Source organism: Oncorhynchus mykiss, chromosome 7, assembly GCF_013265735.2.
Source record: "Oncorhynchus mykiss isolate Arlee chromosome 7, USDA_OmykA_1.1, whole genome shotgun sequence".
In the NCBI taxonomy this organism is placed as follows: Eukaryota; Metazoa; Chordata; class Actinopteri; order Salmoniformes; family Salmonidae; genus Oncorhynchus; species Oncorhynchus mykiss.
The window spans coordinates 79,416,918-79,442,295 of NC_048571.1; the positions used below are offsets into that span (position 1 = coordinate 79,416,918).

Sequence of the window (25,378 nt, forward strand, 5' to 3'; positions counted from 1 at the left end):
GTTGCATTATTTTCTCCTCCCACCGGAATTCCATGGGATGGCTGTGCATTGAACAGGAACTTTACTGACCTCAACAGTTATGTTATCCTCCTTGTTTCTCTCACTGGTCAATGCATCAGAAATAGAACCAGCAGAATAGAAGCCCTGGCTGGTAGAATAAGGTTGTTCCACTGAGCTGAACTCATTGACCACAACAGCCTCTCCCTCAAAGGGAGTTTGCCAAGTCCTTCTCATCCCTTACAGGACTTTTTCAGGGGCAGAGTCCTAATTTCATGGGTGATCCCTTCTTGATTTAGTGATGATCACAACTGGTATATAAAACTCATACAATTCAAGGCTGAATGTAAAATAACTGGCATTCTCCTCGGGCTTCATCCACATTGACATATTTTAGAACGTATTCCTTTACATTCCACAAAATTGTCAACATTTTGAATGTTTTCATCCACCTTCTTGCACTGAGGTAGGGTCTGGTAGAAGTAGTTTGAAGGTACAGCATCGTGGTGTGATGGACCTGCATGGAGTTCAACATAGTAACCTACTGTAGCTGTACAAGGAAGTTATCATTTGATGAAATACCTTTTAAATCTTTTTAATTTCACCTTTGAAAAACAAATAATTCCTCTTACCTCAATGTTTTGTGATGCAGACATGAATTGGCCAGATGGATTTTAATCTAAATTGTTACAATTATGTACACATTTGACAAGCAACCTGAGACAACCATGTCCAGTATCCCCTACCCTGTTACAAAGCTTACAGGTACATAATACAGGTGGATCTTCCTCTCTCTCTCAATATAATGAATATCCACTATCGAGTCATTTTCAAATATTACACTGAGTATACAAAACATTACGAACACCTGCTCTTTCCATGACTCCTAGACTGACCAGGTGAAAACTATGATCCCTTATTGTCACTTGTTAAATCCACTTTAAATCAGTGTATATACAGTGCCTTGCGAAAGTATTCGGCCCCCTTGAACTTTGCGACCTTTTGCCACATTTCAGGCTTCAAACATAAAGATATAAAACTGTATTTTTTTGTGAAGAATCAACAACAAGTGGGACACAATCATGAAGTGGAACGACATTTATTGGATATTTCAAACTTTTTTAACAAATCAAAAACTGAAAAATTGGGCGTGCAAAATTATTCAGCCCCCTTAAGTTAATACTTTGTAGCGCCACCTTTTGCTGCGATTACAGCTGTAAGTCGCTTGGGGTATGTCTCTATCAGTTTTGCACATCGAGAGACTGACATTTTTTCCCATTCCTCCTTGCAAAACAGCTCGAGCTCAGTGAGGTTGGATGGAGAGCATTTGTGAACAGCAGTTTTCAGTTCTTTCCACAGATTCTCAATTGGATTCAGGTCTGGACTTTGACTTGGCCATTCTAACACCTGGATATGTTTATTTTTGAACCATTCCATTGTAGATTTTGCTTTATGTTTTGGATCATTGTCTTGTTGGAAGACAAATCTCCGTCCCAGTCTCAGGTCTTTTGCAGACTCCATCAGGTTTTCTGCCAGAATGGTCCTGTATTTGGCTCCATCCATCTTCCCATCAATTTTAACCATCTTCCCTGTCCCTGCTGAAGAAAAGCAGGCCCAAACCATGATGCTGCCACCACCATGTTTGACAGTGGGGATGGTGTGTTCAGCTGTGTTGCTTTTACGCCAAACAACGTTTTGCATTGTTGCCAAAAAGTTCAATTTTGGTTTCATCTGACCAGAGCACCTTCTTCCACATGTTTGGTGTGTCTCCCAGGTGGCTTGTGGCAAACTTTAAACAACACTTTTTATGGATATCTTTAAGAAATGGCTTTCTTCTTGCCACTCTTCCATAAAGGCCAGATTTGTGCAATATACGACTGATTGTTGTCCTATGGACAGAGTCTCCCACCTCAGCTGTAGATCTCTGCAGTTCATCCAGAGTGATCATGGGCCTCTTGGCTGCATCTCTGATCAGTCTTCTCCTTGTATGAGCTGAAAGTTTAGAGGGACGGCCAGGTCTGGGTAGATTTCCAGTTTGGTCTGATACTCAATATTATCGCTTGCACAGTGCTCCTTGGAATGTTTAAAGCTTGGGAAATCTTTTTGTATCCAAATCCGGCTTTAAACTTCAGTATCTCGGACCTGCCTGGTGTGTTCCTTGTTCTTCATGATGCTCTCTGCGCTTTCTATCACAGTGCAGGTGCATTTATACGGAGACTTGATTACACACAGGTGGATTGTATTTATCATCATTAGTCATTTAGGTCAACATTGGATCATTCAGAGATCCTCACTGAACTTCTGGAGAGAGTTTGCTGCACTGAAAGTAAAGGGGCTGAATAATTTTGCACGCCCAATTTTTCAGTTTTTGATTTGTTAAAAAAGTTTGAAATATCCAATAAATGTCGTTCCACTTCATGATTGTGTCCCACTTGTTGTTGATTCTTCACAAAAAAATACAGTTTTATATCTTTATGTTTAAAGCCTGAAATGTGGCAAAAGGTTGCAAAGTTCAAGGGGGCCGAATACTTTCGCAAGGCACTGTAAATGGGAGGAGACAGGTTAAAGTAAGGATTTTCAAGCCTTGATACAATTGAGACATGGATTGTGTATGTGTGCCATTCAGAGAGCGAATGGGTAAGATAAAATATTTCAGTCCCTTTGAACGAGATGTGGTAGTTGGTGCATAGCGCACCGGTTTGTGTCAAGAACTGCAACGCTGCTGGGTTTTTCATGATACACACAGGAAACTGTTGAGTAAGAATGGTCCACCACCCAAAGGACATCCAGCCAAATGGACACAACTGTGGAAAGCAATTGCGTCAACATGGGTCAGTATCCGTGTGGAACGCCTTCGACACCTTGTAGAGTCCATGTCCCGACGAATTGAGACTGTTCTGAGGGCAAAGGGTGGAGGGGGGTGCAACTCAATATTAGGAAGGTGTTCTTAATGTTTGGTATACTCAGTGTACATCAAATCCCTTTGGTCTGTCTCTTTAGCTTATTCCCCTACAAGGCCCTCTGAAGACCATGCTGCAGATCTCAATAGTACCCATCATCAACAGTAAGTATCCTTTTATAGCAGATCAGTGTAACCCCACAGTACATCAATATACATAAAACATTCAGGTAACAGAACCCCATGAAATTCTTTGTTACTGTTGACTTTAAACATTTAAACTTTTATCCGTAATTCAATTTCAGACTGGACCAAGAGAGGTGTCTCGATCCCTCTTGCAGATGGTTTGGACTTCATAGAGGAAGTGGTGGAGTATCATAACGTAAGTTTCAAGGCTTCTGTTATGCAAGAACACATTCAATTTACGTCTATCAAATTGTTGCTGGTGCAATATTTTCTGAAAGTGGAAATTGTCACAATTTGACAACCGTAGCCACCTACAACATCAACTTGACATCATCTCAGCCAATCCCAATGTCATGGAGCGACATTGTGTTGAATACACACTTCGGCTCTCATTATTTCACATCCGGAATGTTCCACACAATGTTTGGCTTCTGAACATGGCCCTGTTGATGTACAGCAGTCAATCAGCTTTCCCACCCTTGACCTTTCAGGGTTACCTCATCATCGGGGCAAACCTACATTTCAGCAAGGGACTGAGGGAGATGATCGAGAGGAAAATCCAGGCTGATGCCGAGAACGCCATCTAAAAGAGGTTTCTCCACCTGAAATAACTAAGGATATAGATATCTTAGATAACTCTATCCAATCCTGCATTTCAATGTCACTTCTTTATGTTCAACATGTAGACTTGTGTAAGTCTACAAACCATGCAGATCACACATTTTAAGGCTTCAAGGCGCTAGGCTACGTGTCCAATTTGAGATAAAAATTGGACATAAAAAAACACGCTTATGTATAACGATCACCATAATAACTTCCATATTTTATATCCATTTGCCATTTTGAAGTGCTTTACAGATATTTATACTGTTGCCTGTATAGAGATCAGGTTGACTTACCAAGTCATGTGCCTGCACTACTCAAAACAATAGTCCTTTAACATAATTGCCCATTGTCATGTCAATGCTCCTTGTAATTTCATAGGAATTGTGCAGCTCTGAACTACCCTTTTAAAATGACAATGCTTTACTGTGTAATATTCAACTTAAGAATTTCATATGTTTTCACAAACACGACTACCTTCCTTACCATTAGCCACAGAAGAGCTAGCTGGAAGGAAATACCGTGTAAGAAATGAAATGTCCAAAGGAATTATGGCTTTATACCTACGGAGTATTCAATGATCAACATGTTCTCCTTACATTCAGTACGGCAGTGTTAAGTCAGTCAACAATAAAACAACGAAACACCATTCTTGTCACTGCCAAATCACACACACGTGAACAAAGTTGATCAGGTATTTATTATGAAACCATGGCAGAATCAATGTGAATACAGCTAAACATAGACATGTTCCCTTTTGATCAAAGTGATTACAAGTAATCATTTCTGTGATGAGGCACTAGTAATAACTTCAGATTATTATATTTTAATGACTTACAGCACAGCCAGGTGTTTTCTTCCAAAAGACAATGCCTGACAGTGAACAGAAACTACCTAGACAGGTATTAAAGGGTAAATCCTATTTAAATTAATAGCTGAACTTGCACTTAAAGCTGCAATATGAACTTTGGGTGACCCAACCAAATTCACAGAAATGTGCATTCTAGATCCGTCACTCAAAAGAAAGTCTAAGAAGCATAGATCAGTTCCATATGCGCTATTTCTATACATCCTGGTCTTAAGTTCCATTTTTGCATCTTACTTTGAAGCTTGTGCACAAAACCTAAACAATATTTTTGGTTATTGAAAAGAATTCACAGCGGTTTACATGGTACAATGATCTACACTACCTGCTCATTTCGTCAAACAAAACTATTAGAATTTGAGTAACCAGGAAGTGGTTTCTGAATAGTGAATCTTTAATAAGATTGACTAATTACTAAAAGAAACACAAGAATATTTGTGAACTAAAGTTTCATTTTGTCATTATAAGGTCTGTATAACCACTTCATCCCCGATTGATGTCAATGAGAGACTAAGTGAATTTCACTTAAGTAAAGAGTCACCCCACCATTGCCTTGTGTAACACAGAATGCTAAATACATACTTAGTGCTAAGAGCTCAAGCCAATGTGAGTGAATATTTAAAAAATTATTTTATTTCTCCTAATTAACAAATAGATTGAACTCAATCTCAGCAGAATCAAAATGTCTGAAACAGACGCCATACAAAACACTAGCCCTCGTCTCAGATCAGCTTCTGCTGTATAGCCAGCCAACTACCATGGTTGACGAAACTGCATAAACAGATCTGGGATCAGGCTAACAAAACACTTGGAACATTATGTCAGTGGTCTTTGGATTTACAAGCCAGTGCTTTATCATAAACTAGTGCAAATCAAATTATACAGCAGGTCCCAGATCAGCTTCTGCTGTATAGCCAGCCAAATCCCATGGTAGACAAAAGGCATAAACAGATCTGGGACCAGGCTAAAGGCTTTGTTCACAGATCAGTAGGGCTGTTTCTTGATGAAGCGAGAGAACATGGTGAAGGCAGCGATGGGCTTGTCTGTGGGGACCATGTGACCTGAACCCTGTTGATAAACAAGGAGAAAGTTGGTTAGCACTCTCCCGGCAAACTGGGTCATGTTCATTAGGAAACGCAAAGGAAAACGCTTAAACGTTTTGAAAAAACAGAACTCCCAGTTTGTCTGTTTTCATCCATTTGGTGTCTAATGAACACAACCCTGATTTAAAGCACTCCTGTATTTTTCCAGGCAAGACTGAACACAAATCTGGACTTTCTCTGAAGCTACGTGTTAAGATAATGGTATCTTACCACAGTACCTGCTTCCCCAGAGAGGAATAGTAAAATATTTTTACTGCAGTGATTGGCTACAATGTACTGTATACCTGACAGCAAAACCGACTTCTGTCTGGTCGGAAACATTATCGAAAACCTCCAACAATCCCCTATTCCTTTGGTCTAAGGGAAGGGAAGAAGTAGTTTGGTGACCAAGACTGTTCTGTGAATTGTTGTCTTGTCTGAGATCTGAAACCTTGCCTAGCCTTCAGCTCAGTGATCGAATACAAAGTCTTTGGGGTTAAAAATTGCTCTACCTACTGAAGTTAGTTTGCACAGATCCGCAAACAGGCTAGTGGAGAGGGCAGGGGGTTAGAGTTTAGTATGTTAAAATGGAATTTGTTCTAAATGATAGTACTTGCAACCAGAAATCCAATGATGAAACACAGGTTCGAATTTTATATTTGGTTGAATCGTTACCTTGACGGTGAGGAAGGCCAAGTTGGAGAACTCCTTGACGAAACCGCCCACCTGCTGACTCTCGCCGGTGTAGTAGAGCCAAGGCCTCCTCTTCACCTGGACCTGGGGAGAAATGGGCCAGAGGTCAAGGGCCATGCCACAGCATAGAACAGGGTGAAGTTATTGCCGATCTTGCATCAGTTTAGCATTTCCCACTAAATCGATTGAGAGAAAGGAATCAGATCCTAGAGCTGTACTCAAGAGAAACTTCCCATGGTGCACACAGAACCAGACATGACACCAGCAGCCTCATCTCTGTTCAGTTCCCATCCGGTCATGTAGTGTCTTTACTTTGTGCAAAAGGTTAATCTACCTCCTGATGGAGAGACTCCACGAACCACTCGTCCCCAAGGAAGTTGCAGGCCATGTCTACGTCACCGTTGTACACCAGCACTCTGTACTTCTACAAGAGACGGAAGACATTTATAGCACTACTGCCAAGACCACTAATTACAGTCAGACCTGGGTTCATACACATACAGTACCAGTCAAAAGTTGACACCTACTCATTCCAAGATTTTTAGATTGTAGAATAGTGACATCAAAACTATGAAACATAAGGAATCATGTAGTAACCAAAGTGTTAAAATCAAAATGTATTTTATATTTGAGATTCTTCAAAGTAGCCCTCCTTTGTCTTGACAGCTTTGGCATCATCTCAACCAGCTTCATGAGGTTGTCACCTGGTATGCATTTCAATTAACATGAGTGCCTTGCACTTTTAAAGCCATTATATTGGCTCCATTGTTCCAGGCAATTTCAAACACAGTATACGGAAGAACACACTAACGAGCGCCAACACAGTATCTGGAAGAACACACTAACGAGCTCACCAGAGCTCCCAACAGCTTCAAGTACTGCTTCCTCACATCCATGTACAGCCGGTTGTAGTTCAGATTCACCTCAGCGCTGTAACAGCAGAGAACACATAGTCCAGCTAGATCAAGACCTAAACCTACAGTTATTTATATTGACACAGTGATGGGAAAACAGGTCCAGTCTGAACCACAAAAGAGCACTGTTCTCAATTAAACAATTTAACCCAACGCAAGTTTGTTGCTCTCCGAACCAATCACCTTTTATTGGCCCCAGTGAAACCCTTTTCACTCTCGACCCAAAATGACAGGTTCCAACAACTTGGGTGAATGAGTAAACAGGATTGTGCAGCTCTGCCCCACTCAGTATTACAGAAATCAGTATTGTATAAAAAATTAATTTTAAACAACTTCTCCTAGGTAATCTAGACTATAAACCCACCCACAACACCCCGTCCTATGAAGGGTTAAAAGACAGTGTCAAGACCTGGATGTAGGACCTGTATCTTGACCATATTATCTACCCTCTGAACGTCAGATAGCCGTGAGTCAAGTTGCCTCCTTGTAACTTCGTCACTTACCTGCATACCGACCAGGGTAGAGCAGAGGGGGAGATGTGGAGGGCTGCTTTGACGTAGGGGTTGTTGAGGTACAAGGTAGACGGGGTAGAATTGGTGCAGGGAGGGTCCAGCCTCACAAGCTTGTACAGAGACGCCACACCCTTCAGCTTCTACGAGATCGGAGAGGTACACAACTAAGGCCGGATATAGTCTCCTACACCAGGGTTGGGGTTCATTTGAATTGAAGTCAGAAGGATTTTAAATTTAAATTCATATAATGAAAGACTTGATTTGCAGTCAGAATATGTTCTCTGCCCTTGGTCAACACTGCACCTAGACATACTATGACGTAATCATGCATTGTACAGACGGGCTCCTTATGGACATTTTGGTACATGTAGGTTGAAACCACGCTTGCTCTTTACGTTTTGCTAGAGACCGCTTTGAGTATATACACCCAGCCTTACTGATGAGAAACGCTAACCGAAGGGACTGGTAAAATCCCCAAAACTAAAAATAACCATTGCGTACAGCTAATACATATTTATAACCATTGAAACAGGTCCTCAGCACAAAAGTATTCCTTTAGAGTAAATTAATGTACCTGGTTCCAAAGTTGAGTCCATTCATGGTTAAGGAAACTGTTACCCAGATCTCGAATCACCAGGTGCCCATTGTCAGTGCTGCACAGAGAACATCAACATGTCAGAGAAGAAAGCAAGAGGACATTAACACATCTGGAGCAGAAGAATGACACCTACTAGCTTAACCTATGCAGAGCATACGTGGTGAGAGGAGTTACTATAAGACCTCCTGTATGCAGGGCCCTATGTCATGACCCAGGTTCAGAGCTGAAGGATCAGGTTACATTGGGTCCGCTCAACAGCGCCCTCTCCCACAGAGGGGAAGAGGGGTGAAGCTGCATGTTTTATGACAGTCGTAAATACCTGCAGGGAAACTCACCCACTCTCCGAAATGGAAGTTAAATCTATTTGTTCCGCGAGAGAGAGAGAGACACACGCGTTGCATTATGGTAACAAAAGGTTGAATGAAACAATATTTCTGTATTCCAAGCAGTTGGAAGGGTCAGTGTGTACTTAAAACAATATCGAATTCATTACTAATTTGTAGTGTAACAAAGGACAGGAGAACTCTGAATGTGTATATTTCCCAGTGATCAGATTCACATCCAAATGCTGGGGAACTTATGATTAAATATGAGAGATGAAATGTTGGCCTTAAAAAAAAAATGAGAAATGTTTTTTCCATATGAAGTCTTAAGTCAGCAGCCACACAAGCACAGACAACACCCTTTCTTTCGAATGAGCGGCCTTTCATGTGCAAAGTATTAGCATTTCCATGAGCCTAGTTCTAAACTGTATGTAATTCGTCCATTCTGTCCCCACCCCTTTCAATTGTCTACCAAGTCATCATAGGGTTTAGTCCACTAGGGAATTTGCATTGCATTATGTACTAATCAATGTATAAGCTATTCTGTTTGTGTGTTTAAGTAATTCTGTGCGATTTATTTACTAAGCCAATTCATCATTTATGCAAGGGTTCGTACAGATAAGGATTTAGCGACATTCAGAATGAGATAGTCAAAGGTATCAATTATTTGATGACTAAAAGATTTTACAGAGTTTATTCGGAAAAATGGTAACTCAACTTTTCCATGGTGCACCAAGACCTCTATAATGAGGAAATTGTTACAGGATTATTTTAATCGTAATAATTAAACAGTTACTCGATTTGATAAATCATAACATTAATGATAGCCAAGACAACTACATATGTGGGGGCAAACTACCTGCCCTCCAGGACACCTACCCCACCCGATGTCACAGGAAGGCCAAAAAGAACAAGGACAACCACCTGAGACCCAGCCTGTTCACCCCGCTATCATCCAGAAGGCTAGGTCAGTACAGGTCAATGCTGGGACCGAGAGACTGAAAAACAGCTTCAAGGCCATCACTGTTTAACAGCCATCACTAACATTGAGTGGCTGCTGCCAACATACGGACTAATCTCTAACCACTAATAAAGACATCACTAGTCAAAACAATGACAATTTATATAATGTTTACATACATTACTCATCTCATATGTATATACTGTACTCTATACCATCTTGCCTATGCCGTTCAGCCAACCATGTATTTATATGTACATATCCTTAATCATTCCATTACACTTGTGTGTGTATAAGGTAGTTGTGAAACTGTTAGATGTTCTGACCATGCAGTATCATCTGCTAACCATGTGTATGTGACCAATAAAATTTGATTTGAAGAGTTAGGACCTACTGTATGCAGAGCCACATACTTAACGTAGCAAAAAAGAAACTCAACTGTCAACTACATTTATTTTCAGCAAACTTAACATGTGTAAATGTATGAACATGAGTGAGACAAACTGAACACGTTCCACAGACGTGTGACTAACAGAAATGGATTAATATATCCCTGAACAGGGGGGGGGGGGTCAAAATCAAAAGTCACTATCTGGTGTGGCCACCAGCTGCATCTCATTGACTACACCAGATTTGCTCGTTCTTGTTGTGAGATGTTAACCCACTCTTCCACCAAGGGACCGGCAAGTTCCAGGACATTTCTGGGGGGGGAAACGGCCGTGGCCCTCACACTCAGAGCCAACAGGTCCCAGACGTGCTCAATGGGATTGAGATCTTGGCTCGTCGCTGGCCATGGCAGAACACCAACATGCCTGTCTTGCAGGAAATCAGCCATACTGTTCGTTCTGTGCGTGATGGCATTGTCATGCCGAAGGGTCATGTCAGGATAAGCCTGCAGGAAGGGTACCACATGGGAGGAGGATGTCTTCCCTGTAACACAGATGAGCAGGGACCCTGGGCATCTTTGTTTGGTGTTTTTCCAGAGTCAGTAGAAAGACCTCTTTTAGTGTCCTAAGTTTCCATAACTGACCTTAATTGCCTAGTCTGTTAAGCTGTTAGTGTCTTAATGACCGTTCCACAGGTGCATGTTCATTAATTGTTTATGATTCATTGAACAAGCATGGGAAACAGTGTTTAAACCCTTTACAATGAAGATCTGACGTTATTTGGATTTTTACAAATTATCTTTGAAAGACAGAATCCTAAAAAAGGGATGTTCACATACGTGGTTAGAGTTAAAGGCCACTTTGGTCAACCAGTACTAAGAGGTTCACCTTTCTAACAGGTATATTTCTATGGCAATGAAACCTTCAGAATGAACCTGTTGCAGGGCAAACCAACTCAATTTATCCTGAATGAAGTGTGAGCCACAACTTTAGGACCAATGAAATCAACCGTCACTTAAAGATAGCTTCAGAAGCCACTTCATATGAGGAAGATGACAGATTAAATACACGTTTTTAAAATGAATCACATTTAGTAATGAGAATTACTTTAACTTCCCACACTAAAAAGTGACGCTATGTATTGCTTGTGAATTGATAAGCAATACACTGACGATAAAATAAAGCCAGCACTTCTAAGAGCCCATTTCACACCATAGCCTACAGAATCTGTAAGATGGTGTTTCGTTTTGATTTCAGCACAAATTACAATGTGGCAGTTACTTAAAGGGTGTTTCACATGGTCTCAATGAAGAGTTGGGCGTTCGACTAGCATGCATGACATGCACGTGCCTGCTAGAGTTAGCGGCTTGCCGACGAGTAATAACCACCGTAGTAGTATGGCTGAAGCTGGATAGCTTTAGAAAACCCAAAGTACATTACCTAAAATCATAGGATACACCTCAGGTCTGAGATTCAGTTGAATTACCATATCTTGTGTATTAAGCAGGGTAGGGTGTACATCCCAATTCAATCCAGGAAGTAAACTAAATTCCAAAAATGAGTATGTTAGCGTCCCGAATTTAATTGACCCCAACTTGAAACCCTTCATTTTCATGTAGGAGTTAAGCTGGTTCTTGTGTGAAAACAGTGAAATCTGTCAAGTAACTGGTCTTACCCAACTCTCTGGCCAACTCCTCCAGGACAGGGGGCATACAGGTTGTAGATGTTCAATCCAGAATTGTAGACAACATCCTGCACCTCACTAAGCTAGGTGATAAAGATAAAATTAATATACAGTGCCTTGCGAAAGTATTCGGCCCCCATGAACTTTGCGACCTTTTGCCACATTTCAGGCTTCAAACATAAAGATATAAAACTGCATTTTTTTGTGAAGAATCAACAACAAGTGGGACACAATCATGAAGTGGAACGACATTTATTGGATATTTCAAACTTTTTTTTAACAAATCAAAAACTGAAAAATTGGGCGTGCAAAATTATTCAGCCCCTTTACTTTCAGTGCAGCAAACTCTCCAGAAGTTCAGTGAGGATCTCTGAATGATCCAATGTTGACCTAAATGACTAATGATGATAAATACAATCCACCTGTGTGTAATCAAGTCTCCGTATAAATGCACCTGCACTGTGATAGTCTCAGAGGTCCGTTAAAAGCGCAGAGAGCATCATGAAGAACAAAGAACACACCAGGCAGGTCCGAGATACTGTTGTGAAGAAGTTTAAAGCCGGATTTGGCTACAAAGATTTCCCAAGCTTTAAACATCCCAAGGAACACTGTGCAAGCGATAATATTGAAATGGAAGGAGTATCAGACCACTGCAAATCTACCAAGACCTGGCCGTCCCTCTAAACTTTCAGCTCATACAAGGAGAAGACTGATCAGAGATGCAGCCAAGAGGCCCATGATCACTCTGGATGAACTGCAGAGATCTACAGCTGAGGTGGGAGACTCTGTCCATAGGACAACAATCAGTCGTATATTGCACAAATCTGGCCTTTATGGAAGAGTGGCAAGAAGAAAGCCATTTCTTAAAGATATCCATAAAAAGTGTTGTTTAAAGTTTGCCACAAGCCACCTGGGAGACACAAACATGTGGAAGAAGGTGCTCTGGTCAGATGAAACCAAAATTGAACTTTTTGGCAACAATGCAAAACATTATGTTTGGCGTAAAAGCAACACAGCTGAACACACCATCCCCACTGTCAAACATGGTGGTGGCAGCATCATGGTTTGGGCCTGCTTTTCTTCAGCAGGGACAGGGAAGATGGTTCAAATTGATGGGAAGATGGATGTAGCCAAATACAGGACCATTTTGGAAGAACTTGATGGAGTCTGCAAAAGACCTGAGACTGGGACGGAGATTTGTCTTCCAACAAGACAATGATCCAAAACATAAAGCAAAATCTACAATGGAATGGTTCAAAAATAAACATATCCAGGTGTTAGAATGGCCAAGTCAAAGTCCAGACCTGAATCCAATCGAGAATCTGTGGAAAGAACTGAAAACTGTTGTTCACAAATACTCTCATCCAACCTCACTGAGCTCGAGCTGTTTTGCAAGGAGGAATGGGAAAAAATGTCAGTCTCTCGATGTGCAAAACTGATAGACATTCCCCAAGCGACTTACAGCTGTAATCGCAGCAAAAGGTGGCACTACAAAGTATTAACTTAAGGGGGCTGAATAATTTTGCACGCCCAATTTCAGTTTGATTTGTTAAAAAAAAGTTTGAAATGTCCAATAAATGTCGTTCCACTTCATGATTGTGTCCCACTTGTTGATTCTTCACAAAAAAAAAAATACAGTTTTATATCTTTATGTTTGAAGCCTGAAATGTGGCAAAAGGTCGCCGAATTCTTTCGCAAGGCACTGTAGGTATCAGACAACTTTAGACACCTTCTCATTCAAGGGTTTATATTTACTATATTATAGATTAGTGAAGACAAACTGTGAACCCTTATTGAATCATGTATTAACCAAAAAAAAAAAAAAAAAGTTAACAAATCAAAATAGACTTTAGATTCATCAAAGTAGCCACCCTTTGCCTTCATGACAGCTTTGCATGCTTGGCCTTGTCACAACCAGCTTCATGAGGAATGCTTCTCCAACAGTCTTGCAGTTCCCACATATTCTGAGCGCTTGTTGGCTGCTTTTCCTTCACTCTGCAGTCCAACTCATCCCAAACCATCTCAATTGGGTTGAGGTCAGGGGATTGTGGAGGCCAGGTCATCTGATGCAGCATTCCATCACTCTCCTTCTTGGTCAAATAGCGCTTACACATTCTGGAGGGGTTTTGGTCATTGTCCTGTTGAAAAAAAACGAATGATCATCCCACTAAGTGCAAGCCAGATGGGATGGCGTATCACTACAGAATGCTGTGGTAACCATGTTGGTTAAGCGTGCCTTGAATGAAATAAAATCAGACTCACAAGCAAAGCACCCCCAAGCATCATGGTGTGAACCACACATGCAGAGATCATCCGTTCCCCTACTCTACGCCACAAAGACACGGCGGTTGGAACCAAAAATCTAATTTGGACTCATCCAACCTAAAGGACAGATGTCCACCGGTCTAATGTCCATTAGTGGTTTCTTTTAGAGGTTGACCGATTATGCTTATTTCAACGGCGATATCGATTGGAGGACCAAAAAAGCTTGAATGAATGCTTACGAGCCTGCTGCTGCCTACCACCGCTCAGACCATAGACTTTATAATAAACAGTAATACGAGACTTTAGTCAAATCCAGAAACAATCACGTCAAAAACAAAACGTATTCTTTCAGTGAAATACAGAACCGTTCAGTATTTTAATCAAACAGGTGGCATCCATAAGTCTAAATATCGCACAACCGTCAATGTCATCATAATTAAGTACAATTCTGGCAAATTAGTCTTTGTTAAGAATAAATGGTCTTCACACAGTTCACAAAGAGCCAGGTGGCCCAACCTGCTGCATACACGGACTCTTCTTGCACAGAACGCAAGTGAAGGGACAATTTCCCTAAGTAAAATAAATTCATGTTAGCAGGCAATTACCTAAATATTCAAGTTTAAATAAATGTACACGTGTATTGATTTTTAGAAAGGCATTGATGTTTAGGTACACATTGGTGCAATGACAGTGCTTTTTTTCCCCCAAAGGTGCTTATTAAAATCACCCGTAGGCTGTGATTCGATGATAAATTAACAGGCACCGCATTTATTATATGCAACAGCAGGACAAGCTAAATAAACTAGTAATATCAACCATGTGTAGTTAACTAGTGATTAGGTGAAGATTAATTGTTTTTTTTAAAGATACGTTAAATGGTAGCTAGCAGCTTAACTTGGCTCCTTGCTGCACTCGCATAACAGGTGGTCAGCCTGCCACGCAGTCTTCTCGGAGGGCAATCGGCATCCAAAAAGGCTGATTGTTATGTAAACTTGAAATCGGCCAAGCCGATTAATTGGTCGACCTCTAGTTTCTTTGCAGCAATTCGACCATGAAGGCCTGATTCACACAGTCTCCTCTGAACAGTTGATGTGTCCGTTACTTGAACTCCTTGAAGCATTTATTGGGGCTGCAATCTGAGGTGCAGTTAATTACCCATTTCTGAGGCTGTTAACTCTGCTGCAGAGGATAAGTTCAATAGAGGTAACTCAGGGTCTTCCTTTCCTGTGGCGGTCCTCATGAGCCAGTTTCATCACAACTGCACTTAAAGAAACTTTCAAAGTTCTTGACATTATTCAGACTGACCTTCATGTCTTAAAGTAATGGACTGCATTTCTCTTTGAGCTTTTTTTTGCCAAAATATAGACTTGGTCTTTTACCAAACAGGGCCATATTTTATACCACCTCTACCTTGTCACAACACAACTGATATTCTAAAACACTTTGCAGAAAGAACTTCCACAAATGAGCTTTTAACAAAGCACACCTGTTACTGAAATGCATTCCAGGTGACTACCTCATGAATCTGGTTGAGAGAATGCAAAACAGTGAAGTGTGGCTACTTTAAAACAAATCAAAATATATTTGGATTTATTTAAAAACACTTGGTTACTACATGATTCCATAGGTGTAATTTCATAGGTGATGTCATTATTCTACAATGTAGAAAACAGTAAAAATAAAACACCCTGGAATGAGTAAGTGTCCAAACTTTTGATTGGTACGGTGTATAGAAACAGTAAAACTAGTAAATTGGTGCTGACAATTAACAGAAATTTACACAAACTAGTCATAGCAACTACTGAATATACCTCTAGACTTACAATAATTTTTAGTGCCTTGTTTCCATTGAGAATCAATGTGACCGAAGAATGTTGTCAATAAATCCAAGATCTATTAAAAATGGAGAATCAATCATCGTAAATGGACTCACATTGCTGGAGCAGTTAGGGTTCTGATTGTTGTAGAAGTCACATTTTCCACCATCGCAGCAATAGGCCTGCAGGTCACTCCACAAACTGCCAGGAACACAGAACCACATAACCAGTGGTTATTCATTCTGTGCATGTAGGCTTCACTTAAAAACAGAGCCTGACTAAGAGCTAGTCTCTTGGTACCATCATACCCAGTATGCTTAGCTTTGACAAAAAACATAAGTTGGCAAGGGCACAAACAGATCTGAGACCAGGATATGACATTAGGAAAACGCAATAACAGTACCTTGTCCCAAGGAGTCCATGGTAATAAGCAAAGTAGACGAGAGAGTTGTCATTCATCTCATAACTTGACATCCCATTGCCAACTGCAATACCCTGGGAGAAAAAATAAAATAAAAAAAAACAGATTATTTGTATTAGGTATCGCCATTAGTTCCTTCCAAGGAAGCAGCTACTCTACCTGGGGTCCAAACACATTAAGGAACTTAGATCACATATTATACCACTACAATACAAAATGTATAATAACCCCATACACCAATATTACCATTTACATGTAGGTAGAGTGTGCATACGAGTGGCTCTTCACAGTACCTGCTGTTCCATAAAGCTAATTTTTATATATTTTTTAATCTTATTCGAGCACTTGCATCAGTTACCTGATGTGGAATAGAGTTCCATGTAGTACTGTACACCTCCCTTAGTCTGTTCTGGACTTGGGGACTAAGAGGCCTCTGGTGGCATTGCTTGTGGGGTAGCCATTGTGCAAGCAGTTGTGTGTAAGCAGTTTAAACAGACTTGTTTAAACAAATTGTCAACACCTCTTGCAAAAACAAGTAGGGATGAAGTCAAACTCTACTCCAATTTGAGCCATGAGGGATTAACATACATAATGTTAGTGCCCTGTGTATGTTTAAGGGCCAGCCATGCTGCCCTGTTGAGACGATAGTACATCCGAGGTCCGTGGCACCTGACCACACGACTGAATTATTTAAAAAAATAAATTAAAAAAAAGTAAATAGAAGTTGAGACATCTGCCCTGGGGCATTCCTGATTCTACCTGGATTATGTTTAGAGGCTACCATTAAGGTAACTATCCAAAATATAGCAGGGGTGTAAAGCATAAGTAGTTTGCCATCAGACCAATAATGTCAAAAGCTGCACTGAAGTCTAACAGCCCCCACAATCTTGTCATTCGTGTAAGTCCTGTTGTTGAATGTCATTCCCTATAGGCATGCTCAAGTCTTGTCAATTGGTTTAATGTTAATTAGCATTGTATCTAGTCAGACAATTATTTCCAGAAGGCTGGTAAACAGGCTGATTGGTCAGCCATTTGAACCGGTAAAGGGGACTTTACCATTCTTGGGTAGCAGAATGACTCGTTTCCCCTCCAGGCTTGAGGACACACTTTCTAGTAAGATTAAAATGTATGTTAGGCATGGCAATATCATCCCCTATTATGCTCAGTAATTTTCCAGCCAAGTTGTCAGACCACGGTGGCTTGTCATTGACAGAACTTTCACCTCTTCCACACTTGCCTTTCATAATTGTCAGAGTACTCAGACCTTCACTTGTTACTTTATACCCTTAGACTGAAATTTTAAATTGTTATTCCCCCTCAAAGCGACACAAAAGTACATTCGCAAAGTATTAAAAATAAACTGAAGTATCACATTTCCTTAAGCATTCAGACCCTTTACTCAGTACTTTGTTGAAGCACCTTTGGCAGCAATTACAACCGAGTCTTGGGTATGACACAAGCTTGGCACACCTGTATTTGGAGAGTCTCCCATTCTTCTCTGCAGATCCTCTCAAGCTCTGTCAGGTTGGATGGGGAGCTTTGCTGCACAGCCATTTTCAGGTCTCTCCAGAGATGTTTGATGGGGTTCAAGTCCGGGCTCTGGCTGGGCCACTCAAGGACATTGAGACTTACGGTCATTGTCCTGTTGGAAGGTGAACCTTCAACCCAGTCTGAGGTCACAACTGCTCTGGAGCAAGTTCTTGTCATGGATCAATTTTTATGTCAGAAGAGAATCTTATTTCACATGATTTGAGAGTCCTTTAGGTAAACTCCAAGCAAGCTGTCATGTGCCTTTTACTGAGGAGTGGCTTCCGTCTGGCCACTCCCATAAAGGCCTAAATTGGTGGAGTGCTGCAGAGGTGGTTGTCCTTCTGGAAGGTTCTCCCATCTTCACAGAGGTACTCTGGAGCTCTGTCAGAGTGACCATCGGGTTATTTGTCACCTACCTGACAAAACCCCTACTCCGATTGCTCATTTTGGCCGGGCAGCCAGCTCGAGGAAGAACTGGTTGGTTCCAAACAAAAATTGGGGTCACTATGTTCTTGGGGACCGTCAATACTGCAGAAGTGTTTTTCTGGTACCCTTCCCCAGATCTGTAATGTGACACAATCCTGTCTGAGCTCTACAGACAGTTACGTCAATCTCATAGCTTCGTTTTTGCTCTGACATGCACGGTCAACTGTGGGACCTTATAGACAGGTGTGTGCCTTTCCAAATCATGTCCAATCAATTGCCTTTACTACAGGTAGACTCCAATCAAGTTGTACAAACATCTGAAGGATGAGAAATGGAAACAGGACGCACCTGACCTTAATTTGAGTCTAATAGCCGAGGGTCTGAATTTAAAAAAACATTTACTAACATTTCTAAAAACCTGTTTTTGCTTGGTATTACAGGGTATGTATACTTTTTTTTATATCATCCAATCAATTTTAGAATAAGGCTATAATGTAGCAAAATGTGGGAAAAGTAAAAGGGTCTGAAAGCAATATACTTGATGTAGTGTTGGCCTTTGTCGCTGGCATGTCATGCCGAAATTTGCTAATCTCGCCGATGAAATTGGTGGGTTGTGATTAATTAGCCAAAGTTTCATTCAAGGTGCTCCAATACTTTTTACTATGATTTCTTAGTTTATTATTACTTTCTTCCAGTTTAGTCACATGATCCATTTGCCAATCAGTTGTGCAGCCACTTCATTGCTATACCGGTCACCTCAACCATACAATTTTCAAATTCCTCATCAATCCACAGGGATTGAACAGTTTAGTAATTTTCTAACATTGATGCATGCTTATTAGTAACTGGAATAAGCATTTTCATAAGTGTCAAGTGCACATCTGGTTGCTCCTCATTACACACCAGCAAATTCTCTTTACAACATAAGAGTCCATAAAAAAACGTATTGTGTTGTCTTCTACACTATTAGGCCCAGCCTTTGGTTTTCCTAGATATTGCTATTATATTGTGATCACTACATCCTATGGACACTGCTTTAAAGCTAAAGATTTGATCAACACAAGATTTCATTCCTGAGCTGTTTGTAACTACCTTGGTAGGTTGACTGAAACTGAACCAGGATGGAGGCACTGGTTACAGTTTGAAGCTTTTTCTGGAGTGGGCAGCTTGATGAAAGCCAGTTTATATTGAAAACACCCCAATAATGTTTGAAATGCCTGATAATGAGATAAAGACTGTTAGCGCTTGGTTGTCTATAGCAACTTCCCACCATAATGAGCTATAGGGAAGGCAGATGACCCTGTAGCCATTAAACTGCAACAGTATTTAAAATGATTGTCTAAGCTTTACATTAATGTGGTTATGAATAGCCAGCATGATTAGGAGACCTGAAAATAAATATATGAAATAGCCTACATTAGCCTGGAGGAAAAACATTTAACATCCATTCTTACTTGAGGATTTAGGTGAAAATGTACCACAACCTACAATGCCAAACCATGTTAAATGCAGTGGTGCACATTAGGCTAAACCAAGCAGAAAGCATTTCTTCAAAGACCAGTGTTGAGGAAAACACCTACAATGCAACTACTGTCAATGGGGGAGCGTGGTAGCCAGTAGACATTTCCAAACATACCATGGGTAGAAGGGAGCGATCAAGTTGTAACTCAACCTCCTAGATCAGGAGGGGCTGGATTGATAGGCATTACAGTGAAGCCAGCTCAACCTTGCACTCAAATAGGCCAACCACTATGGATTTTACTCATTCAATTTCAGATTTGGCGGGGGACGAGAGAGAGTTACTGAAGGGATGAAGTCCTACAGATGAATCCCAGTTCCTATTGAGTGCTCTGCTCTACTTTTGCCCATGGGATAGGGTGGCATTTGGGATTGCAGGCCATCTTCCTCACCTGCAGGTTCATGCTGGCGTCCTCCATCACTCTCTCTGCCAGGGTGGGGATGTAGATGCCGCCGTAGCTCTCACCCGTCAGGAAGAACTCGTTCTTGATGTACTCTGGGAAGGCTTTGAAGAACTCTTTCAAGGCCAGGAAGTTATTCATAGACACCTAGAGAAAACCATATAGAACTCCATAAGCTTATGTACAGTCACAGCAGTGACTCCATTAATAGCAAATGGCTATCGGATATTCATAATGCACATGTAAATATTTGGCTTTATGTGTCAGTCTTGATGGGTGGTCCTGTGAGGCTCAGTTGGTAAAGGGTCGTGGGCTAAATTGCAGTTAGGGTCACCAATACAATAGTGGCCATACATTTTTTGTCAGTCACATTGGATAAAACCATCTGATAAATTGCGTTACTTAAATCAGTGGCTACGAGTAATCCCAATGAATTCACAAGTCAATTACGTCCTGGGTTCCTCAACATATCCCCTAACTGGTTAAACAGTGGTTCTTCAGGTACTGTGCATATTGGTAACTCACCTCAGTGTCATTGGTGGTGTAGTTGCTATCGTCTGAGTATGAATATCCAACACCTGCTGGGGACTCCAGGTACAGCATGTTGGCAATCTAAAAACACCACATCTGCTATAATGTGTATAAATGAAGCACTGCCACCCACTGGAATGGTTAATAAGACAACTACTCATTCAAGGGTTTTTATTTTTACTATTTCTACATTGTAGAAAATACAGCAACTATGAAATAACCTAGTACCCCCCCAAAAAAAGTGTTCAACTAATGAGACTGTTTGGGATTAGTTGGACTGTAGAGTGAAGTAAAAGCAGCCAACAAGTGCTCAGAATTTGAGAGAACTCCTTCAAGGCTGTTGGAAAAGCATTCCAGGTGAAGCTGGTTGACCAAATGTGCAAAGCTGTCAAGGGTGGCTACTTTCGAGAAGAAAAAAAATATATTTAGATTTGTTGAACACTTGGTTACTTCGTAGTTGTCTTTATTATTCTACGACATAAGAAATAGTATAAAGGGAAACCCTTTAATGAGTAGATGTACAAACTTCTGACTGGTACCAAGGTATCTTTCTAGTCTGAATGCCAGTCTGTGCCATCGTGACAATTACAGCAATGGAGTTGGCAAGAGCACAAACAGACCTTGGACTAGGTTAGCAGAGATATGCTAGAGGAACAAGACAAACCATGTTCCAGGAATAGGGGTTGTACTCCAATGACATGCCATCGTTCTGAATCTGAAATGAGAACATAAGACTGCGTTCAAAGACTACAAAACCACTGGAATGGCAACAATACAACTTAAATGGAATACAATGTTAAATTCAGTTGTAAGATTGCCCTCTGATCATTTACACTAACAGGAGACTTGAACAAGCAGAATCTAATCTCTCATGGACAGATAATATGCATGTACCGAAGAATCTGTCACGAAGGGATTGAATGCATAGGATAACAAGCAGCAGTTGCAGTGTTTGGGTTGTAATCACTGATTATTTGGACATAGATGTGGCAAAGGCAGTGCTTAAACTGCGACTGCTTTGCACATGTGGTGAAATTAGCAGAAGGGTTGGTGGTGCTTTGACTGAGGGTTTCCTATTGAGAGAGAAGACTTCTCACAAGTCTCAATTTTGACCATGTATGGACCCAGAACTAAATCACAGCTGACCAAATATCCCAGAAGTAGAAGTGTAAACAGATTGTTTTATTTAACTAGGAAAGTTAGTTAAGAACAAATTCTTATTGACAATGACAGCCTACCAAAAGGCCTCCTGCGGGGACAGAGCTGGGATTAATTCTAAAACGTAGAACAAAGGCACATCACAACAAGAGCCCTAAAAACAACAAAGTATGGCAGCAACAAAGCATGGTAAACATTGGGCAGAGACAAAAGTAAAGGGCAATAAGATAAAGAACAATACATCACTGGTGTAAGAGGCAACTAGATTGTTTTTTGGAGTTTCTCCTTACCAAGAAAGGCCCATGTTCTGTGAGCAAACCGTCAAGGGAGCTGCAACCAGGGCCACCATTCAGCCACAGAACCACTGGGCTGGAAGCTGGATCCTTCTGAGACTCCACAAACCTGCATGACAGGGAAGCAGTGTAGGACATGGTACCCACATGAAGTCTGTAGACATAACTTGCGGAACTGATCAAATATAAAACTACTCAAGCGATAAGCTGGATGGGTGTCAAATTAAACTGTATACTGGTGTGAATGTTTCCTCATACAAACCAAGACACTTCCTCATTACTAAAGTCATGTGCCCTACACATAAAATGCTCCCTTTAGGTTTGAAATACATATGTAGCTAGTTAGTAGGACACTAGTAAGCCATTATAAATGGCTAAAAAGACAAGGCTACCCACTCACCAGTAGTGAAGGTGTTTGTTGCCGGCCACATTGAAGTATCCCGAATACTGTTTGAAGTTAGGCTGCTTTTGAAGCCCAGGGAGAAACTTTATTTCATCCACGTCAGGTGCGCCGAGAGTCCCCAAGGCTCCGAACAGCAGGGACAACACCAAATGATACATCTGGGAGTAAAATGACCTGACATTTTAACCAGTTCACTAGTAACAAGTTATGACACGTATAGACTTGAAAGACAATCTAACGTTAGCTAGTTAAAGTCCGAGAAGATGTCAACAGTGATTGCAACAGGCTAGCCAAGGTTTAAGTAAACAAGAGTAAACGGGTATTTGAGTACACTGCATTATTAATGCGCTGGATGAACCAACACTGGCACTTACCTTTTTTGTCCGAATTAGGCCGTAGGTACCTACAAAACAGCTACAATACTTATGCACTCACAGATCACGGAAGGAGTAGTCATGTGTTCCCTTTTGCGGCTGAAGCTCGTGATGTGCTGGTCACATGACAACGCATTAGCGCGCTTCAAATTGCGCAGACGTTTGGCCTCACATGGTTGTCACTAGTTACCACAGCCACAAAGTCAACATTGGCTGGAGTGTAAAATTCCTGAAAAAAAGTTAGGGTTAGGCATAAGGTTAGTAGCGTGGTGTTGTGGGTGAAATTACAAGATTACATTATAATACTGTTATTGCATCAAATGGTTGTTTTATGCAACATAATAGGGTTCTTATAACTCTACTGTGTCTGTGGGATCTGAGAGGAGCTTTTGGAGCTGACAATTGATTTATGCCATAGAATGAGTTGATGTTTCTGTGCTGTGAGGTACCAGTGATGAGATGGGAACCTTGTCTTAGGGGATAAACTCTGGTTTCCTTACAATAAGAACAGTCTTCATGGTAAATGCTATCTGGCTGGAGATACTCCTTTCCCATATATAAAGTCTCACCTTGTGACCCATTCCATACATCTGTTGTTTGTCATGAACATTCAGGAAGATGCACTTTGCTATAAAATGCTGTGGCTCAAATGCGCTCGTTGACCTCTCAACTAATCATCTAAGGGTAGTTTGGCGACCAGCTTCATTGTTGCAATAATTCATCAATGTTATTTATACGCTTTGAATAAAGTAATATCCTGATTGGTGATTGACCTTATCTCTCCTCATTATTGATTAGAATTTAGAATCTATAGAAATAGACAGAGTTCGTGACTTTGTGGCTGTGGTAAACAGCAGTCAAGTTTTCATTTTGGATATTGGTTTGATATTTGGAGTTTGCTCATCAGTACAACTTCCACGGAATGATTAGGATGATATATCTAGAATCAGATGATGTCAGAGAACAAGGTACAGACTTTTTCTCTGTTCTGTTCCGTTTAAAAAAGTGACTTTACATTGATTTCAATGGGGGAATATTATCCACTGGCAACTAAGGGACCATGTACAATCATGGGGCTGCAGGTAGCCTAGTGGTTAGAGCGTTGAACTAGAAACCGGAAGAATGCAAAAACGAATCTCCTGAGCTGACAAGGTAAAAATCTGTTGTTCTACCCCTGAACAAGGCAGTTAACCCACTGTTCCTAGGCCGTCATTGAAAATAAGCATTTGTTCTTAACTGACTTGCCTTGTTAAATAAAGGTAAAAAATCACACAAAAAAACTTTTTTTTTACAGCAAAAAAATATATAAAAAATCCCTAAATTAAATGATCTACAGATCTTAAACTTACTTTATGTTTTTTTTACCACAACAATGACATTCTAAAATTGTAACTTGTTTATTTTTAATGGATTTTATGTAATAATACGAGCTCAACAAACATAAATAGACCTATGATCTTTCTCACTCCTACCCAAACTACTGTAGCCTAGCGAGACTAGCAAGCTAAAAATCACTTGTAGCAAAGTCACTGAGGTCCCGTATCCATGATACACCAATAAGAATTCCCATTTTAAAGTTCCTTGGTTATAAAATGAATAGTTAATGTCGTAATTATCATTTTGAAAGGCTTCCAATCCACATGTGCTAGAGATCTACAGACAAGTGCAGTGTGTTCCCTGACCTCTTAACAAAGTGATTTAGTTTTTCAAAATACCTCCCCTTTTTTCCCCTCCCCATTTTTCCTATTACAGTTGTAGTTATTAGTTCACATACAGAGCTAATTTTCTATAGCTTCCAGTCCAACTGTCATATACATCTAAAACCATGGCAGGTAGCCTAGTGGTTAGAGCGTTGGGACAGTAACAGTAAAGGTTGCTAGATCAAATCCCCAAGCTGAAAAGTTGAAAATCTGTCTTTCTGCCCCTGAACAAGGCAGTAAATAAGAATTTGTTCTGAATTGACTTGCCTAGTTAAAATGTAAAAAATATTACCTCTCACCTCTCCAAATTAGACCCATTAGAATTGCAATTATTTATTTAACTGATTTTACTTGAATATTTCCTGTGATAGGACAAGTGTTCAATATTTCACCGTCCATATGAGCTACAGATCTACAGATACGTGTGGTGGGTTCCTTAACCTCTCTTGTAAAAGGTACACCTTTTATTTTTTTCAAAATTCCTCCCCTTTGATTTTCTAAAATAATGACTCCTATTACAGCTGTGGATATACATTTTATTTAACCTTTATTTAACTAGGCCAGTCAGTTAAAAGCAAATTATTATTTACAATGACGGCCTAGGAACAGTGGGTTAACCCACCGCTTGTGGGTTAACTGCCTTAACAGATCAAATTTTCTATACTTTCCCGTCCGAATTAAAAGCCGGATGTGGAGGCCCTGGGCACATGGTCTGCGGTTTGTGAGGCCGGTTGGACGTACTGCCAAATTCTCTAAAATGAACATCCCGCATCCTCACACAAAACATATAGTGCTGGTCTATGATGTGCTTCTCTCTATATTAACAATTTAGGGCTTT

The 25,378-nt window shown here is 40.6% G+C and overlaps 2 protein-coding genes across 4 annotated transcripts in view; one reads left to right on the plus strand and one right to left on the minus strand.

Annotated features, from left to right (window-relative positions):
* Positions 1-4,714, plus strand: part of LOC110529039 (phospholipid transfer protein) — a 32,534-nt gene extending 27,820 nt beyond the window's left edge. For all 3 annotated transcript variants that reach the window (XM_036984162.1, XM_036984163.1, XM_036984161.1), the window contains exons 14-16: positions 2,998-3,061; positions 3,202-3,278; positions 3,574-4,714. In XM_036984162.1, the coding sequence (XP_036840057.1) occupies positions 2,998-3,061; positions 3,202-3,278; positions 3,574-3,669 (237 nt within the window). In that variant the 3' untranslated portion in view covers positions 3,670-4,714. The remainder of the gene's footprint in view (positions 1-2,997; positions 3,062-3,201; positions 3,279-3,573) is intronic.
* Positions 4,368-22,998, minus strand: ctsa (cathepsin A). Its single transcript, XM_021610685.2, has 15 exons — positions 22,841-22,998; positions 22,464-22,624; positions 22,061-22,172; positions 21,277-21,327; positions 20,607-20,693; positions 20,073-20,228; positions 16,189-16,280; positions 15,902-15,986; positions 11,695-11,786; positions 8,326-8,404; positions 7,743-7,891; positions 7,180-7,255; positions 6,660-6,749; positions 6,308-6,409; positions 4,368-5,618 (listed from the first exon to the last, which is right to left on the minus strand). Exons 2-15 carry the CDS (start codon positions 22,622-22,624, stop codon positions 5,535-5,537), a joined length of 1,416 nt encoding a protein of 471 aa, XP_021466360.1. The 5' UTR covers positions 22,841-22,998; the 3' UTR covers positions 4,368-5,534.
* Positions 22,999-25,378: the final 2,380 nt, after the last annotated feature.

Coding starts and splice junctions, on each gene's coding strand:
- ctsa (XM_021610685.2), bottom strand. CDS start 22,624: ATGTATCATTTGGTGTTGTCCCTGCTGTTCGGAGCCTTGGGGACTCTC. Junction 8,405..11,694: donor GGAGTTGGCCAGAGAGTTGG/GTAAGACCAGTT, acceptor TTCTCTGTGCAG/CACTGACAATGGGCACCTGG. Junction 7,256..7,742: donor CTACCCTGGTCGGTATGCAG/GTAAGTGACGAA, acceptor CTGCTGTTACAG/CGCTGAGGTGAATCTGAACT.